General features: G+C 42.5%; 1 protein-coding gene and 1 long non-coding RNA gene across 2 annotated transcripts in view; one reads left to right on the forward strand and one right to left on the reverse strand.

Annotated features, from left to right (window-relative positions):
* TRHDE (thyrotropin releasing hormone degrading enzyme) overlaps positions 1-10,363 on the reverse strand; it is a 208,797-nt gene extending 198,434 nt beyond the window's left edge. The window contains exons 1-2 of the mRNA XM_042017748.1: positions 9,373-10,363; positions 3,610-3,883 (exon numbers count right to left, since the gene is read on the reverse strand). Coding sequence (XP_041873682.1) covers positions 3,610-3,883; positions 9,373-10,181 — 1,083 coding nt within the window. The 5' untranslated portion in view covers positions 10,182-10,363. The remainder of the gene's footprint in view (positions 1-3,609; positions 3,884-9,372) is intronic.
* A 336-nt stretch (positions 10,364-10,699) lies between these two features.
* Positions 10,700-18,355, forward strand: LOC121659555. The gene is made up of 2 exons (XR_006014374.1): positions 10,700-10,807; positions 11,239-18,355. It is a non-coding gene; the product is annotated as an uncharacterized LOC121659555 (long non-coding RNA).
* The last annotated feature ends 369 nt before the right edge of the window (positions 18,356-18,724 follow it).

Below are 18,724 nucleotides of genomic sequence, written 5' to 3' on the forward strand. Positions count from 1 at the left end.
CTGATCAGCTAAGCCTGCCTGTAAGGGCATCTGTCCTCCCTCAAAACAGCATTACCTCAGGCACCACCCTGGTAGAATACACTGCTCCCTAGTCCATAGCAGCATAGATGACTGCACTGCACCACTGTCCTTTCCACAGGAATAAAGTCCCTGCCCAAAGACAAAGGCAGTTGCAGTGATTCCCTGTAATCCCAGCTGAATCTGAACAACATACTACATACCTGTAATGCATGTAAAAAGTCAACTCTGCTTTTCAATTACCTAATCTGGAAGGGATGCAGATCAGACCTGTATGGACTAAAGAGTTATGGATGTGATAATGATTCACATCCACTCCTAGAAAAGAACTGCTTGTCTTAATTCCCTTTGCCCAATTAATTTTAGTGTGTGAAATACAAAACATCTTCATGCAAGAATTATATAGGCTATAGCCACAGAGGTATTTTGATTGGCTACCTAAGCTTTCCAAAAGACAGCTTCTATTTAAAACTTGACTTGCATTGAATGTCATGCTTAGGTTTAAACTAATTTTGAGTTCAGTGGCATTCTTTGAGAAAATATGAACAGCTAACATTTAAGCAGTTTTGAGGAAAAAAACTGCTTTTCATCTCACAGCTACTTCTGTTCTTCAGAGAGATTATCTACCTTTGACCATAGCACTTTATTAATACTGGTCAGCTGGAAGAGAAGTGAGATTATGATCATTAGCATGCTGTCAAAATTTGAAAGGACAGCCCACTCCCCCCCCCAGAATGTTTTGTGAACCAAAACCAAGTTCATAGAAGTGCCAAAAGAAAACCACAAGTATATGCAAGCTGGAGTGTTTTAGGTGTCTACTAAAAAATATAATACACACTGCATTAATTAAGATGATGATTCACCAATATAAGAAATAGCCTATCAAGATGCTTCAGCTGAAGGTTTGGATAATTTTCCTGAAAATCCGTTCATTTTTAGAAGCAAACTTACTTTTATTATACATTTAAGTTAATTGCCATGGATATGGGAGTAACTACATTTTAGTAAAAAGTGGCTTTGAAGGAAACTAAGACATTTGAAATTCTATGTGCAAGGATTCAGATAATTTCAAATTCACCCAGTAGCATCCATGAACTCCTGGCATTGCAATACAAGAGACTCAAAAAGATGGATTACCTCAGCAATTCATCTGAACGAATGCAGCTCTGAAGTGCTTGCTGTGAGTTCATACCTTAAAAGACACTCTTTCAACAAAACTGAACCATGATAAAAGATGATCAGATCCCAAATGGAACTGAAAAATAGCAAGATATATTTAACCAATAACCCAGTGCAAGCTATTTTGGTATTCCTGGGCTTTAATACACCTCTGTGATAAGGGCTTTATAAAAAAACAGGAGCTAAAACTCTAGACTAACCAAACAATTTTATGGGATAAGAGACTATCTCAATCTATGGAGGATTTTGGTCTTCAAGTCTTCACAAAGATTAACCTACTAATTTCCATAATTGTTGGCAATGTTCTGTACCGTGCTACTGTCAAGCAGGTGGGATATACATATATATGTCCTACATGAGCTGAACCAACAGACTCGAGCATAATTATAAGGCTCTAGTAACCACAAATTCCTAACAAATGAATACTTGGACTCTCTCTTCAGATTCCAGCTAAATCTAAAGTCTTGTGAACAGTTTTGGGAAACACGAACAGCAGAAAGTTATCAACTGTTGTCTACAAGACATAAGTGTGCCTCTGTCTTCAAGGCATAAAATATGTTCAAGCAGCAAAAAAAGTACAGGACATGAGCTCTAAAGAATACTACAAGAAAATGAGTTAAGGAGAAAGTAGGTTGCATGTTTCAAATTGATGGTCCTGAGGTCCATCCCCCACGTTTCAAATATTTGCTTACACCAAGAGCAGTGATAGGAGAAGGAGTAACAGTTTCAAAACAAAAGTGGGCAGCTTTAGATTAGGTGTTATGAAGAAATCCTTTACTGTGAGGATGGTGAGATACTGGAACAGGTTGCCCAGAAAAGCTATGGATGACCCATTCCTGAAAGTGCTCAAGGCCAGGTTGGATGTAGTTTTTCAGCAACCTGGTCTAGTGGAAGGTGTGCTTACCCATGGCAGAGGGTTTAGAACTAGATGGTCTTTATGGTCCCTTCCAACCCAAACTCTTCTACAATCCTATGACTATTACAAAAGTCTCAGCAGTTCCCATATCACATACGGGTTAAAGCACCTCAGAGAACCACTTCCTAGTCATACTTCCTCCTTTTGTGGTGCCAGAGAGTAGCATCACAGTCTGCTGGTCATGGTATAAAAGGGCTGAAGAGGAGTGAAAGGGCCCCAGCATCCTACCCAGCTGTTCCAATAACAAAAACAAGACTTATTTGTTGATCCCTTCAGTATGGCCTATGTGAGATATGCCAATGCTGTCCTGGGTCTGCATTCCATCAGCGCAGCCTTGAATCCATGCTAGGGCTCTGGCAGTAGCACAAAAATCTGGACCACTGAACTGTTTTGGCTGAAAACTTACTACATTTTCAGTTATTTTTCAGGTCAGTTTTCAGTCAGGTCATACAGCTGTACAGCTGACGACAGCTGGCAAAAGGAAGGCCAAGAATACCTTTGGCTCAGAGAAGGTGGATTAGCTCCCTCCACTGCAGCACAATGCTTAGGCTGGCTCAAAGTGTTTAAGGAGATATTTCCTGATGTGATCAGTCTGCAGCCGTTCCTCATGCCCCAGGCTACAGCACAAAATCATACAGCATTTGCCAAAGTACAAGGTAAGCACCCCTTTGCTCAGGTTCACAGTTCAAACTGCTGTCTAGTCCTCTACTTCCAGAACTAGCTCTGTTTTGTTATTCACAGTAACTAAGTAGGAAGGGTTTCTCTGTATGTTCACCTGAAAAATCAAGATGACAGTGCTATGAAATATTCTATTAAGTTGACAGCATTTCTCATGTACGTTTTGTCTTGTTATACAGTTCTGAGCTTGATATTTGTACACAGAACCGAAACTGACATAAATAAAGGGTTTTCTCTCTTATTTTTTTTCAAGGCATAACTCCTGGAATCATGCCATATTTGCAAAAAACAGATCCAGAAACTTAGTGCTTCCGTCAACCTCAGGAAGTGGATAGGTTGCAAAGTCCTGGTCCTGAGCAAAAGATCTAAAATAGAAATTACTATATCAGCCTCCTGAGCTAGCATACAGCACACCAAGAGACACATCAGTACTGAAGGAAGGAGACTGGAACTTACCAGTAATACTGCTTTCTTTTAATAGTATCATGAACTAGTATTGCAAAGGCTACAGGAAAGACAAGAAAAAACTTCCCAAGAAAACCAAAGTGTAGTTTAACTGCATATTTAAAAGTTTAAAATTTCATCAGATGACCACACCTACTAAGATAACCATTTACAAAAGGCCCAAGACAAACCAAAAATGTTAGACAAACCTACAGGAAAGGCCCCAAACAATACACACAATCATTAAATGGACTAGCAAATTTTAAAAATACCAATCAAGAAAATACTTTTAGGTATTTGCTGGTACAATCCCTTTACAAAAAGTGAGGGTTTTCAAAGTAATGAAATGTATTTGGTACATTAGGAATACTTACAACTACTCCACTCTTGGTGACAGTTTCCCGGTATGTAAAATTGCACACTGCCCAAGCCAGGTAATAGGTGGACATGAGAGGGGTCTGTGAAAAGTGATCTGTAACCCATCCATCTTCTTCAAAAACAGAAGTTTCAACTGGCATATTTGACAAAGATAAGTAAGTTGCTTGATGTCTGATGCTGATTTTGAATGTGGCCTTGTAGATGGGCTCGTCAAAGCAAGGAAAGGCTTTTCTGGCGTGAGTAGGAGAAAACTGTGTAACACCAAGAAACCTAGAAAAGCAGAAAACAAAAAGAAAAATTGATTACTAACTATGCCTAGCACTTGATTCATAGACATACCAAATAAGACGCTGCATGACTACTGTGGTTTAAGGGGGGAAAAAATACAACTGTACAAAATATACAGTGTTTGAACACTGCTTTATCACTTTCTTACTACCTCTACTGCAACACAATAGATACAAATTAATGGTCAACAAATTTTCTACTGATTTGTAAACATCACACTGACATTAAATAAATCAACCCTCACCTTGCGTTAAACTTCAGGTTCTAGCAGTGTTGTTCATCAATATGTGGGAAGAAAAGTGAGCCACTGTTGGTTATACAATGTAAAACAAGCAGACTCGGTTCAAACCAGGATTTAACAGCCTTCAGGGAATTCACTCTGCCCTGAGACACTGACAGGGCACTTTACCTTTCTTTGGGCATGAGAACTTACGGTCACACAGTGCACTCAGGAGGGTCATTGTTTTCCACTGCTGATTACTTCTCTACCGGCTGCATGTAGGTCTGGGACACAGTACTATGCAGCACTGCTGTGTCTGTGCACATCCAAAAAAACATTCTGTGAGCTTTGCAGAATCACAAATGTAAGCAAATGATTAAACCAGCACAAAATATTTCACCATTCTTCTACATGTGCTTTTCTCTTCTGGTGTATTTTATAGAAAACAAATCCATGTTCGCAGTTAATGGGTCAAATTATGGAAAGATCTCTGAAGGAGGAAAAGGTATTTATTGTGCACATATGGGAAGAATGGGAAGGCTTTAGCTTGACAATAAAACCTGTAGCTGGCTTCTTTGGAAATAAATAAATTTTGATCCAGATATAGGAAGCTTTCTAGATAGAGACTTATATTTACACATTTGGAGAAAACCTATGATATTTTTGCAGAAACAGGAAGCTACACTTAAAAGGTTGACTTACGGAGTTTGGTAAGAGTATTTTCTGGAGGCATGTAGAATGAAAAAATTACCATGAGCCAACCATGTAAATTTAAAGGTAGCACATATGTAGGCTTTTTGAGTGGTATTGATTCATGTCTCACTTTCCAAGGCTTCATCTGTGGAAATAACCATGCAATTCTAGATACCAGGCACACATTTATCAAAATTTTAGAGGCTGACTAATCACCTGTTATTCCTCTGAGGGAAAAGGATGGGTGGATAGCTTTGATGTAATGAAAATGGTGGCACCTATTATTAATCAGTCTATAACCATTATTCTGCAGTATGATATTCTAACACCGACAGAGCAAAAAAAATAGGTAGCCCATAGGGAAAATAAAGTATCTAACTTTTTCTAAAACTTTTTGGATTTTACACATATTTTGAAGGCAATGAAGAAATAAGTTTATTAAAATGTTACACTTTTTTCTTGCTATAGTGCCTGATAGAACTATATATATATGTTTTCCAGTGAATTATCACCTCGTGGAAGTAAGGATGACTTTTTAAAAACTTCAAAAATTTTTTCCACCACTGAAGCAATTACCATTGGTCTTTCTTCTAAAATAAAAAGCCTTTTTGGCTAATAATTATTGAAGGAATTCATCACATTTTTCTTGTCTCATTACAAAACATGGATTATTAAAACCATAATTTTGCATAAGGTTGCTAAATCTAAGGTAAAAAGTTGGTGCCAGGTATCCAGTATTAAGCCAAAAAAATTCCATATTATCAGTGGATTTGCACTACTGCAACAAAGCCAAATCAGCCAATTAAATGAAGCAAAGCAACTTAATTTATATGCAAAGTATTTCAAGTGGACCTGATTCTGCATTCTAGGCACACTCTAAACAGCTACAGACATCAACAGAAGCTTCAAGTGAGCATGGAAAACTGTACTGGCCTGTTATTAATAAAACAAGAATGATGAACTTTCCTCTGCAATTAACAATTTTAATGAGCTCCGACACACACGTAAATGCATACTTAGGAAATACTGTTTATACTGTGACACTCTCTAAATAAGGAAGCTTTCCCTTGTCTCCCCTCCATATCTTCACCCCGCTTCTCAGAGATCTTATCTTTTAATTCATCTTTTAATACATTTTAGGCCACTGAAACAATCCCTTCACCAGGCTAATAAACCCTGGTAAACTCTTCATCTTCTGTGTTTTTACAGATAGACAGATATATCCACATAGACGTAATTGGGCAAATACTGGGCAGTCAGTATTTCATACTAAAAATACATCAGTTACCAATAATAATGATATTTATAACGTGCATTACTATCAAACATCTATTTGCTTGCTGTGCCATAAAGCAAAACAAACAAAATCTTAAAACTGCTTTAAAAAACCTAACCATTTACTTTTAAAGAAAACAAACAAGCTAAACCCAAAACATTGTTTCTGTTTATCTATTTCACTCTGTGTTCAAGTAAACAAGCAGACTTCTACAGCATGCCAAAAGTGAAGGGCAGGCTGACTATTTCGTCCTTCCCTTTACACACCTCTCTGGGTACCAACACTTTTACCTCCAATTCCTCAAAATACCACCATAAAAGGTTGTACTTGAGGGAAGGACAGGCTCACAGCCTGTCTTCTCACAATATGCATGGCAGTAACTTACAGGTGTTTTAATTCTGTCTTGTCTATTAAAGGAAGCCATGTGTTTCCTCAACAACCTATCTATTTTGACATCTTAGTTGTTACAAGACAAAAGAACATGTCTGCTTGTTTTGTCTGTGTGATGTAAGAGTTTTTTTCCTTTTCATTTATGCCAAAGTTTGATGTTCATTTACATAACACCTGCATATTCCTGCAGTACTCTACTACAGTAGATCTGTATTATATTTCTGTTGATTACTGTCAGTAAATTCTAGCACATAATACAAAGTAACTTTGTAGCATATCACTTGCATTTTACATTTCAAGTACAGTAGGAAAGATTTCAGCCAGAAAATAAATATTTTTATGCAGCTCTTATATTTCAGGCTGATTTACAACTTTCAGATGTGAAGGCCACAGAAACTAACTTTAGGGGGAAAAAATCATAAATTGAACGCATTAGTATGTTTGTGATGCCTCACAGCAGAGTTATTTTCTCCTCATGTACAACAAAACTGAAAAATTATGGTTTAGACCCTTTTACAACAACTACTACTCCAATGAGGCTGCTGTATTTTAATGGAATATAAAGATGTCAAAAAATCAAAGCACTGCTGGAACACCAAGGTCTCCCAGAGCATGCAAGTCTGTCTGTCTATCATAACAGAAGGTGTCCATGTTTAAGGACTAAAAATGGCTATATGTATTATATTGAAAAATGGGTTATTAATCAAAATGCAAATTGTTAATGTAAGAGCACTCTCTGATCAGAAAAGTTCCCTGGTTTAGAATGGGTATTATGCACTTTACGCTACAATGAGTCATTAAGCCTGTGACATTGGAAAAGGAAAAAACTTCTTCTATTTAACACCTGAAACTACAACCATGCAATGATTACAGTTTTAAAAATGTTTTACTGAAAGAAATATAAGTGAGCTGGTGTAAAGGAAAAACATGCCACTGATTTCAATATAGCAATGCTACCTTATGTAAGGTAAGCATCTTGCCCAGGGTGAATATACTTAACTGTATTAAAAACAAAGTAATTTATATCTGAAAAGTTACACACAGAGCACTGTGAAAAACATTTTACCATCGCCTTCTACCCTGGGTCTTAAGCTATCCTGATGACTAAAACAGTGAATAGACCTTTTTTTTTTTGGTGATGCTTTCTAAATCTTAACTAGGGGATCGGTATTGAAGTGTAGTACAGTAACTCTGGAGAAATGTCACTGCCACACCTCTTTGACAGTTCAATTATTCCTACACAAAGTACATGGGAATAATAACTGCTTAAATAACTTCTCCGATTTGTAAAGTGAATTATACCCCCTGCTGTTAACAGTATTTTATTTTCTGATTTGCCCATTTCAATACAGGTCTGTAGGAACTCCCGATTACCCCAACCATTCAGTCAACCATGATAAAAGGCATTTTATCCACATATTTTCTTACAACTGTGTTTTTTCAAGTTTCCTTTTTATTTCACCGTGATGACAAATTGCAAAAACTTAATTTCAATCCTGCTTGCAGTTCTAATATCAGGTTTTTTAAATTGTCAGTAATCATAGTAATGAAAATACGTTTTAATAAAAGGGGGTTTGACTTAATTGAGCTGGTGAGGATGCTTTTCATGTCTGACTTAGTATTTTTGCCCAGTTCTTCCAACTATAAAATCTTTGTTTCACTTAGATTGTTTTCACAATCCAAAATATTAAGATTCAGGACAAGAAAACCTGTCACTGCACAGAAAGGACAGCTTAAAAAGAATCCAATTCTAAAATTATAAACCATGCCAGAACTATCGAGAAGTCCATCCCGCCTTTCTTTTCCATTACAAAGCCTCATTGCAGTTAGAAAACACCTTCTTTAAAAAGAAAGCCTCTGTAACTGGCTAAACGGGGGCCTCCACAGTGACCCTGCCTACCGTAACAAGGGCCTCGACAGGGACCCAAGGGGCTATAACAATATGAGTAAATACAGATCAAGACTGAATCTTGCTCTGCACGCAAACGAATCGAGTTTGCCGGGACACAGGGTGTAAATCTGCAGCGACCCAGCAGCAGGTGTAAACGCATTCACCTCATGTGAAAACACATCCCACCACGTTTTTGCTTTACCTAGTAGAATAAAAGCAAAACAGAAGTCCCACTCCCCTGCACGCTGCTATTTGTAACCTGACAAGGCTCTGTCACACGAGGGTACACGGCAGCCGGACAGAGAGTCTTTGTGGGAAACAGACCCGGAGTCCCTGCTCCGGCCTGCCTTGACAAGGACCTAGCGGACGGTCTGCTTCACTGGTGCCACCCCTGGAAGTTCGCTCGTTGCCACCGTCCGTCCCCGAGCTGCGCTGGTTTATCTCCTGGCCCGCCGGCCGCAGCCCCGCAGCCCTCCCTGCCCAGGCGCGGAGCGCTCCGCTCACCCGCCGGCGGCCCCGGCTAACCCCGGCCCGGCCTCCCGCACGGCCCCAGCCCGGACCGCCCCGCAGCCCGCGGCAGCTCCGCCCGCCCCCGCTCGCTCCCTCCAGCCGCTCTCACGACTGTCTCACGGCACCGGCCGGCAGCTTGGAGCGGGCAAGGGCTCGCGACCCCGAGAATCTCCAAATCTCTGCCCTGACAGCCGAGCCCTAAGGAGATGTCCAGAGAGAGGTGGCGGGGGAGGCGAGGCCTGGCCTGAGCTCACCGGCCGACTGGCCGGGCTTAGCGGCCGTTCCCCCGCCGCAGCCCCCTCCCCGGGCAGCCGACCGAGCCCCGCACCCTTCGGCGGGACCGCCGGGGCCGGGCAGCGCGGAGCCCGCGGCATCACCCGCCTGGCGGCGCCGCGGCCGCCGGGTCCTAGCGCCACCCCGCCCGAAGTTTGGTGCGGGGGCTGCTAACTTCGGACCGAGTTGGGTTTGAGGCGACGCGGCCGCTCCGCTACCTTCGCTCGCCGTGGAGGACGTAGGAGCTGCGGAAGAAGCCCAGCAGCTCGTTCTCGATGAGGGCGTTGTAGATGATCTTAAGGTTGTAACTTCTCTGCACCTCCAGGCTACGGTTGAGGACCACGACGAACACCTGGGTCTGGGGGTAGAAGAAGGTGCGGGCCACCCGCACACCGCCGGCCAGCTTGTCCTCGGCCACGCGGACCGCCTCGATGTGCATGCGGTGGGCGTGCAGCACGATGTAGCGGCTGGCGTTACGCACCTCCAGCTGCACGTTCACCTCCCCGCTGAAGGTGAAGTTCTCCATGAAGGCGCTCAGCATCAGGTTGTAGTGCAGCGGCCGCAGGTGCCGCGGCAGCCGCGGCCGGGCCCAGGGCGGCAGCTCCCGCCGCCGCTGCCACTCCTCCTCCTCCTCCTCTTCCTCCGCCGCTTCCCCGCCCCGCGCCTCCTCCTCCGACTGGCCCGGGGGCTGCTCCGCACCGGGCGGCTGCCGGGCTGCCCCCGAGAGGCTCCCGTTGCCGCCGGCCCGCGGCGGACCGTCGGCGGCGGCGCCGCACTCCTCGAAGCGGACGCTGAGCAGCACGGCGATCATGGTCACCGCCAGCAGCGCCAGGATGGAGACGGCGAAGCCCAGCACCAGGCGCTTGTGCACGGCGATGTGCCGCTCCGTGGTGCGGGGTCTTGGCCCCGCCGCCTCGGCCCAGGGTCCCGGCGGAAGCCCCCGGCTGCCGTTCCGCAGGGCGGCCTCCTCCTCGATCATCATGGGGGTGACGGGCGGGCGCTTCTCCCGCTTCTCCTCCAGGGCCATCACGGCAGCGCCACCCCCGCCTCCCGCGGGGCCGCCGCCACCCGAGGGGGCCCCGAAAGCATGGGAGACTCCGAGGCAGGGGGGCCCTCGGCCCGCGCGGGACGCACCGTCTCTCACTTCCCGACGAGCCACATCACCCTGGCCGCCGGGAGCCCCGCCGGGGAGCAGCCCTAGGGGAGGGAAACGGAACGAGGTCGGGTCGGGTCAGGCAAGAAGCGGCGGGCGCTCTCCGCCGTCCGGCCGCCGGGGCCACGCCGCGCAGGCAACTTCTTTGGCTTCTGCGGGGCACTTCAACACATCCCGCCGAGCGCACCTCGGCGCCAAGGGGGAGGGCTCTGCCGCCCCAGCCCCGCCGCTAGCGCTGCCGCCCGCAGGCAGCTCTCTTCCCCCCGCGTCCCGAGCCGCCGGGGCCGGGGTCGGGCTCCTCGCCCGGCCCCGGCAGTGCCCGAGCCATGCGCGCCCCCGGGGCGCCGCCGCGCAGGTCGGCCCGTCCCCGCGGGGCTCGCCCGGCACCGGGGGCGGTGGCACCGGACAGTGGCGCGGGCCGGGCCCGTCCTCCTCTTCCTGATAGCGGGTCAGGCTTCGGAGAGTCGCTCCTCTTATTTTCTCTTTCCTGTCTCCTGCAGGTACAGAGCAATCTCCCGGCTGGCTCGAGCAGAGGCGGCTATATATAGGCACCGGGGAGAGGCGAGGGAAGGGAAGGGAAAGGATGGGAAGGGGGGAGAGGCGGGCAAGCCCCGCCGCCCCTCAGCTTCAGCGGCTGCTCCGGCTGCCGGCGGTGACGGTGGCGCCCCGGGGGAGCGGGCGGGGGCGGGAGGCGGGGGCGACGCGGGGACGAGGGAGGCTTTTCTCCGGTGTGTCACACGCGGCGGCTCCGGGGGAGGTCGCTGAGGCGGCGGTGGGAGCCCCGGCCGGGGCGGGCGGAGGGCGAGGGCCGGGCTGCGCCGGGAATGGGGAGGCTGCAAAGCCTCTGAGCCACAGGACTGCCCGGGATTACACACAAATGCGTGTGCTCTCCACATAAATATTGAACGCCCTTACTGTGTCATATTTATAGAGACTTAATAAAGAGCCGCCGACTACGTGTTTGGACGACAATAGTGCTGTCATACTAACGTGAGGATGGAGCTCAGAAAAGGATAAATACTCCTACTTAAATCGATAGGATTAATATACCCAGAAAAAAAATCGCGCCGTAAGCGTTGGCTGGGACTTTCAGAAATCCCCCTGCCGTTACTCCGCGGCCCCAGGACTCTCTCTCTTACTCTCCTTCCTGCCAGTGGTGAGCCCCCACTCCTCAGCTGGAGGGATTTAGAGATGTGTTAAATGCTGCCTGCGGTGATACAGCAACACTTGGCTTGAGTACCCCTAGGAATGAACCCCTGTCTGGAAAACGGAGTCATCCTATTTCTTCCACCTACACCCAAACCTTTGTACGTAGGGTCTGCAGAAACACAGAATTAATATCTACAGCAAGGATCTAGATCAATGTCTGAAAACATCTCTGTTCCCCGTATTTTGTTTGCATACTTCAAAAACTATCTCTGTTCATTTTCTTTTTTGAAGCTCTTTAGCTCCAATCTTGTAAGCAGTTACAGATCTGTCTATGTTCAGCATTCAGTCCTGTGGAGTCTATGGGAATATATGCTGTACGTCAAGCTAAATACATACATAACAATTTGCAGGATAAAGGCCTTACTTTCCATAGTGAAGAAAAAAGAACAAAAATTAAAAATCGAGTCCTACACTTCTTTCATAAGCAAAGCAAACCTGAAGAGTTCGTGAAATGTGATATATTAGCCATTTTACTTCAAGGGGAAATGCCTAATCTCTCTTTGTCCTGAATCTTTGACATCTTCAAGAAGTGTTTCACCACTTTGCATGCTGTTGCGGAATACAAATGATCATTTATTGACACTTGAACCACTTTAAGGATTACCAGTTTCAGTAGAAGGAGTTTACTAGCTTCCTTATATATTCCTATAGAAGAATTGTATTCAGGTCTACTGTCTCTGGAAATAAACGAGCCTTTTTTTTTATCTCGCAGCACAGTCTAAAAAAAGGTTTGTAATTGTAACAATTCTTAATTAGAAGTATGTTGATACACTTGCTAATAGTGTTTGTACGTCCTAGGAGGGATACGATTTTGCTCAGTAACTAGCGTTGCCACGTATTTCCTGTGGTGATACTTGGCTGCCCACCTGTTATAACAGGTCAAAGAACAGAAACATTTATTATCTGAAAGCAGCGTTCATTATTTGTTGAAGTTTGATGCAGAAAGGTAGAAAACTACTGCTATGTGATTTAGGAAAAAAAAAAAAGGAAACTGACATGGCAAAATAACATCCAAAGCTACAGGTTTAAAATGTCAGTTTCTATATGTTTCATTAAATCCTTTAAAAGTGGGCACAAAAGGAAGTGTCTGAGTGCTTTTAAGATTTTGTGTGCAGGCTGTCAGTATCAGGCATTAGTAAAATAGGCAGTGTTTCCCTCTGTCGCTCTCTGAACTGCACTTTCAGTTATGTTTGTTCTTGTCAGCAGTGCAGGGAGACATTCTGGCAAAGATGTGATTCAAGAGTAGAAGTAGCCTGGAATAAATTGGTACAGTATGTCCCATTTACAAACATTTCTAATTTTTAATAGTTTTTAATTAATTACAATTGGATAGTTACGTTTCACAGGTTAAGGTTTTTGTGAAGCCTTCCCAGAAAGCAGTGAGTAGCAAGCAGTTGGGCTAACCAGCTCTGCTACTTGAGCACAGGAGCATCATTCTGGCCTTCTTGATGTACACATAACAAATACATAACTCTCCAGGCTGAGATCTTCCAAGCCCTGCCAAGGGAGTCAGTCACACAATATTAATCTATAAATTGAAGGGTCAGTATAGGAGAGAGTATGTAAAAGGTTTAAGGTGCATGCTAGTAAGGAGCCATGAGGCTGACTCCTTTTAAGCCAAGCTGAAATAGCACTCCAAAAACTGGCACAAGGCATGAGTGATGGGAGCTAAGGCTATCTAGATTCACCTCCAATTTTCATCATTGCTCAAACAAAGTATTGAGGGGTTTGCAACCCCTCCTCTTTGGGCTTGTCAGTCTGGAGACTTACAATAAGAAGGTGCAGCTAGGTATTGTGTTAAATAGCTCATGTGCCTCAACTCATCCATCATTCTAAAACTTCACATTACTAGATTAATCTCTTCTTCATATTAGTAATGACAGCTTTCTAAAATATAGCTTGACCAGATACAGGTCAAAGAAGGTATTAACTTAGTAATTTGTTCTAAAATGCTACTCTCTGCAAGTAGTTCAGTGTACAGACTGTTAAATATAGCCATTTTGCTGAGAAAATACAAAGGCATATGGCTCCCAAAAAAACCTGTGTGTACATCTGGGGAAAATTCTTGGTTTTTCATTTGTCCACAGTTATAGACATGGATTTCATGGGTATTGCCTCTGAAGCTTGCAACTCCTTTGGTCTTTCTGCAAAGACTGTTGGAAAATACATCAGATCATGGATCATTTTTTCAGCAAAATCCTGATAATGACTCCCTGTTGTTCAAAACTTCCCCTAGGCCATCAACATCTTGTATGCAATCTCATTTTATGAGCTTATAGCCTAGGGTTTCAGGTACTCATACAAAATAAAAGAGTATGTCTCACCTTAACTGAATTGCTATGGAGATGGCCCTCCCTAGACAAGTATCAGAAGAAACATGGACAAACTTCAGATAGCACAGTTTCCAATTCTGTACCAGCTTATAGCATGGCTAGCAAAGAGCTGATGAGGGACGCACATAAAGCTGTAGTTTATGTTAAGTTAAGCTTGCACACAACACCTCTCAGTATTCACACTGGTGCTTTACAGTCTTGGAAGAAAAGCACTATAAATGAGCAACTTCATCATATATCATGCAGCTGGGTACAGTTCATCCCAGGCATTGGCACACTACATTTTTTGAGTCTGCCTAACTATCGCTGCTTTTTAATCCAAGTGATCCATCCTTCATTCATCTGGATATAGCAGAGGTTTACAGACAGACTGTGTCATACTGACACTACTCACAAAAAAAAAAGGTAGGGGACTCAGAAAATGTCCTTCTATGCAAAGCCCAAAATCAATTGGAATTTATATTGGAAAAAATTATAGGGAAAAAAGACTGCATCAGCCCACATCAGTCAGTGCTCCAGTGACCCTTTCAGCCTCAGTCAGGCATTTCTCTGGTCACAGCTGGATTCTCCTTGTGTACTTAAAAGTCAAGGATACTCATAGGTCTTAATCCCTCCTGTTTAAGCCCTAAAATGGACTACTCTTCATAGCCTACTAATATATTGGTCAAAAAACATCAATAAGGTGACCTCTCAGAGTATTATGAGCAACTCACTTTCCCCAGATGCTGCTTCCATGGGGCTGTTTCTTACAAGGCCAAGTGGGGGATGACTGTTTCCAGCCATTCAGGTTGCCAGTGCAGCAAAGAGGAATTACCAGTCCATCGTCCCTTAGCTTTTCAGTTATGACTAATTCCCCAATGAATTGACGCTGCCTAATGGGACAGTTGTGTGCTCTTGAGGCTCACAAGTAGGCCAAAGGGAGTGGATTGGGACAGTGATCCTATCTTTAGTGGTTTTTTGGTTGGTTTTTTTTTTGTTTTTTTTTTTTCCAGAAGACACTTTCAGTAACATGTCAGGTTTAACATATGGCACTGGGGAATACACCTTCTGTTTAGTTTAAAAATTGCTGCTAAGAAAAATGCTAAGGGAATGACTTTCTAATTAAAAGTGAAAACACTGGATTGTAAAACAAGCTGACACACAGTGATTTGTGCTGGCTTAAACATACCAAGGAAAGGAACATTCCTTCCATCGTTTTCTGCTCCTTCACCCTCATGTCACCTGTATAAATGACCTTCTTTCTTACTTGAGTTCATTGGCAGTAAGCACTATTTATGTTTAGTTTCTAACTAGAGATGTCCAGATGTCTAGGTACGGCTTTATCTTGGACAAGTTTTAGGTTTCCTTTTTTAAAGGAACAGATATATGAGGAACGGGCTATGCAATGTAATGTCCTACGTAATGAGAAGATGGAAGTTTGCCATGGGACAGAGAGGCTCCCTAGTAATCTTGATCCTTCTCTTTCCCTCCTTTCTTTTTTTCTTATCATCACCTCTTGCTTTCCTGTCACCTCTCAGGCTGGAAGGAACATCAGAGGAGGCATCAATAGAGCATTGCCTGTGCACCGCCAGGCCCCAGTGGCCACCTGCTGCTTTCCATTCACCCTGTACCTTGAAACCATACCCTCACCACCGTTTGTTGTGGAATTTACTTCCTTTATGTTCCAGTCCTTTTAAACTACTCTGTACTACCCTACAAAGTCATAATACTTTTTCTTTTTTCAAAAGTCAGCATTTTCTTTCTCAAGTTTTAGGATAGGAATATCTACTTTCATATGAGAACTAAATATTTTAAATTAACTGTTTTGGTGTCTGAGATGTATTCTTTTTCCCAGATGTTCTATTTTCATATTTATCCACATCTACTCAGCAACTGATTTTTCTTTTTCTTCCTTTCATTTCTTTTTCTTCATTACAGCAGTAATTTAAGAAGGAAAACAAGTGTCCTCATTCTCCACTAGCAAGTTTTAGTTAAAGTGTATTCCAACTTATTTACAACGGTTTTTTTCTAAGTGTTTTTAAACACAGCTTCTTGAAGGGTTTGGTTTTTTTTCCAAGCATGAACCATTTCAACTGCACAAGTTCAATGATGCCGTGTTTTTAGTAGTGGAATGCAGAGCATAGATATTAGTGTTTGTTTCTTTCCCTGAATAATTACACTTAAAACTAGCTAATTGGAATCAATTAGTAGTAAGAAGTAAGTCTCAGGGGGAGAAGAAGAATTATTTGTGGAAACTCCAGACTGCGTTAAGAACCAACATTTACATGGCTAGATTGTGTCTTAGCTACTGAACCTTTTTCATTAAAAAATACAAGGAATGCTGTAGTGGGCAAGGCAAGGGTTTACTTCCATTAAAATTTAGATTAAACCCCATTTTTTAAAACATCTGTGGATAATCTCTTCATCCATTAAACTCTACAATAAATATTCAGACTTCTGGAGCTTGATTTCAATACAGAATTTTGTGTATTTTGTAACATTATAGTCATTATAAACATACTGTGCTCTTTTGTTTCTTTCAATATCCCATTTCAATTTTACAAGGCAAAAACATGGATGTTTCCTTGTGGGTCTCCTGATTCAGCTTATCTAGAGTCCCACCATATGCAAGAATACTTACCATCATCTGCCTCAGGCCCATATTTGTGTCCAGTAGACATTATATGAGAATATGAATGTATTTTGCTGGCTCCACCGTAACCCTTTGTATCCTGCTGTGGACTCCCTAAGTAAGGACATGGGCACTGATACTCACCTCAGCCTTCAGTGATCACTTCCACTGATCTTGACAATCAAAATACCTTAGAGATCTTTGATTTGCCAAATGTCCAGCATAAGCATAAAATAGGCACTTCTTTCAGAAATGTGGCTGAAATTTAACAGCTGAGGGAAGTACAGCCCGCAACAATCCTTCAAGAAGAATGATCTGTAAAAAGAATCACAAGCATCTGTAAACAAAATCACTGTGACATTCCTCAGTCTACATGCTGATTTATCCCAAACTTTCTCTGAATAAGAACTGCAAGGAAAAAAGTCAGCGTGTGTTTATGGCTGCTGTGATTTTACAATTCATTCCAGGAAAGCACTGGTACCTGTCAGAACATGACTTTGTTTGGGTTGGCCTTTAACATAGAGCAAATGCTGAAGGTGAGTCATAAACGGGGAAACAAATTATGAAAGGGAAAACAAGTTCAGCTGACTGGGCAAGATTGTTTGTGTCAGTGCTCTTTTTAGCCAAAATTTGTCTGGGTTTGATTTTACTGGGATCCTGAGGATTAGATGCTTCGATTTCCTCACAAAATTAATAATGTGAGCAAGTTGAACAAAGTCTTTGAGTGTAGAATACCAGTTATTGGTAAAAAAAAAAAAAATTAAACCAAAACCAAAACAAGTAACTATTTGTAGTGATAAGACTATTCTAAATACAGCAGCACTGATAATTTAACCAACATTTAAAATACATTAAAATAGCCTACTTAGTAATAATTCTAGATCCAAGTCTTTCAAGCTACCCGTGGGTCACTCTTGATTTCCTGGATGGTTATAAAGTTGCGATTTCATTAAGGATCAAAATACATTACCAATATATCTGATCATTTGATGTGCCCCAGAGCACACTACCAGATATTCTGTAACACCGCTCAATTCAGAGAAAAATATTTCATAATGGTATTAAGGATTTTCTTCTTCATGCATTAGTACTATTTTGAGTTTGTTTCTGCAAGTAAACTCCTGCCCCCTATCGCCCATAATAGTGCTGATACCATAGGCACATATCTCAGGAAAATTAAAAATATTATAACTCGTCTGGTTATAAAGGTCTAAAAATGATTCAGATATAATCTTTTTCATTATGTTGTAAGCTTCATGTCAGCAGTCTACAGAACAGTCTACAGCACTCATGACTGCTACTTTCTTGTTAGAAAAGTGGTAATCTAACTACTCACATATAACTTGGATCTCAAAAAGAGTTTCATGATTAAGATGTTTTTGGTGAGGATTCATATTCATCACTAAAGTGGCAATATTTAACCCCTGTTGGTGTAAAAGTAATGATCACAGAACCCAATGTTTCAAATTATTTGCTTATGAAGTAAGACCAGAGCACTTAACAACAAAGCCACAAAAATTAAAGAATCAAAACATTCCACTAGAAAATACGCTCACATTGCAGGCAGTAAGTAATTCCTTGTGTCATATCTCTTACCAACATGACTAATGACTGGAAAGAAGTTTCCAGCTTTTAGTTCATTTAAATTCCTTATTCCTTAGAGAAGAAAATTAATTAACTACATTTTGATCACAATCATCTTCCTTAAGATTCTGGAGCTATGATAAACAGACAACCTGGGTCTTGTTCATTCTTTTAAAAACTTAACTTTTGATGTGGGATGGGGGCAATGAACAATCTTTGCTGCTATATAGCTTTAAGGCTTTTCAAAAAATAAAATTTAACTGACAATAAAGGAAGTATGCTCCTAATTAAAATAATATTGATTCAGCATATGGTATTTTGCCTTTGGTTTTCACTTTTTATTAGCCAAGTTGTCACTTTTCTCTTTAGTGCCACCTTGTGGGTCAGCCAGTTATAAAAGCACAGAAATATCTCCTGCACTAGGAATAGTCTGGATCTGGCATTCAGAACATCACAGGGAAGGGGGGAGGTTTGGTTTAAGGGTACAGGCCACCTCTTCTTTTAAGTAAAAAAGCAATAACGTATGGAAAAAATTTTTGCTATTCATTTATAATAGGTATGGAAGAAGACAGAACAATCTCTCTGGATTGAAAATAATGGGATCTACAGAAAAAAAAATCAATGTTCATTTACAGGATAATCATCAAACTTACCCTGGAAAATGTAAGTGGCAAGCTCTG

This window comes from Corvus kubaryi, unplaced genomic scaffold, assembly GCF_017639235.1.
Source record: "Corvus kubaryi isolate FWS band 111438036 unplaced genomic scaffold, C.kubaryi_AGA036_p1.0 137, whole genome shotgun sequence".
In the NCBI taxonomy this organism is placed as follows: Eukaryota; Metazoa; Chordata; class Aves; order Passeriformes; family Corvidae; genus Corvus; species Corvus kubaryi.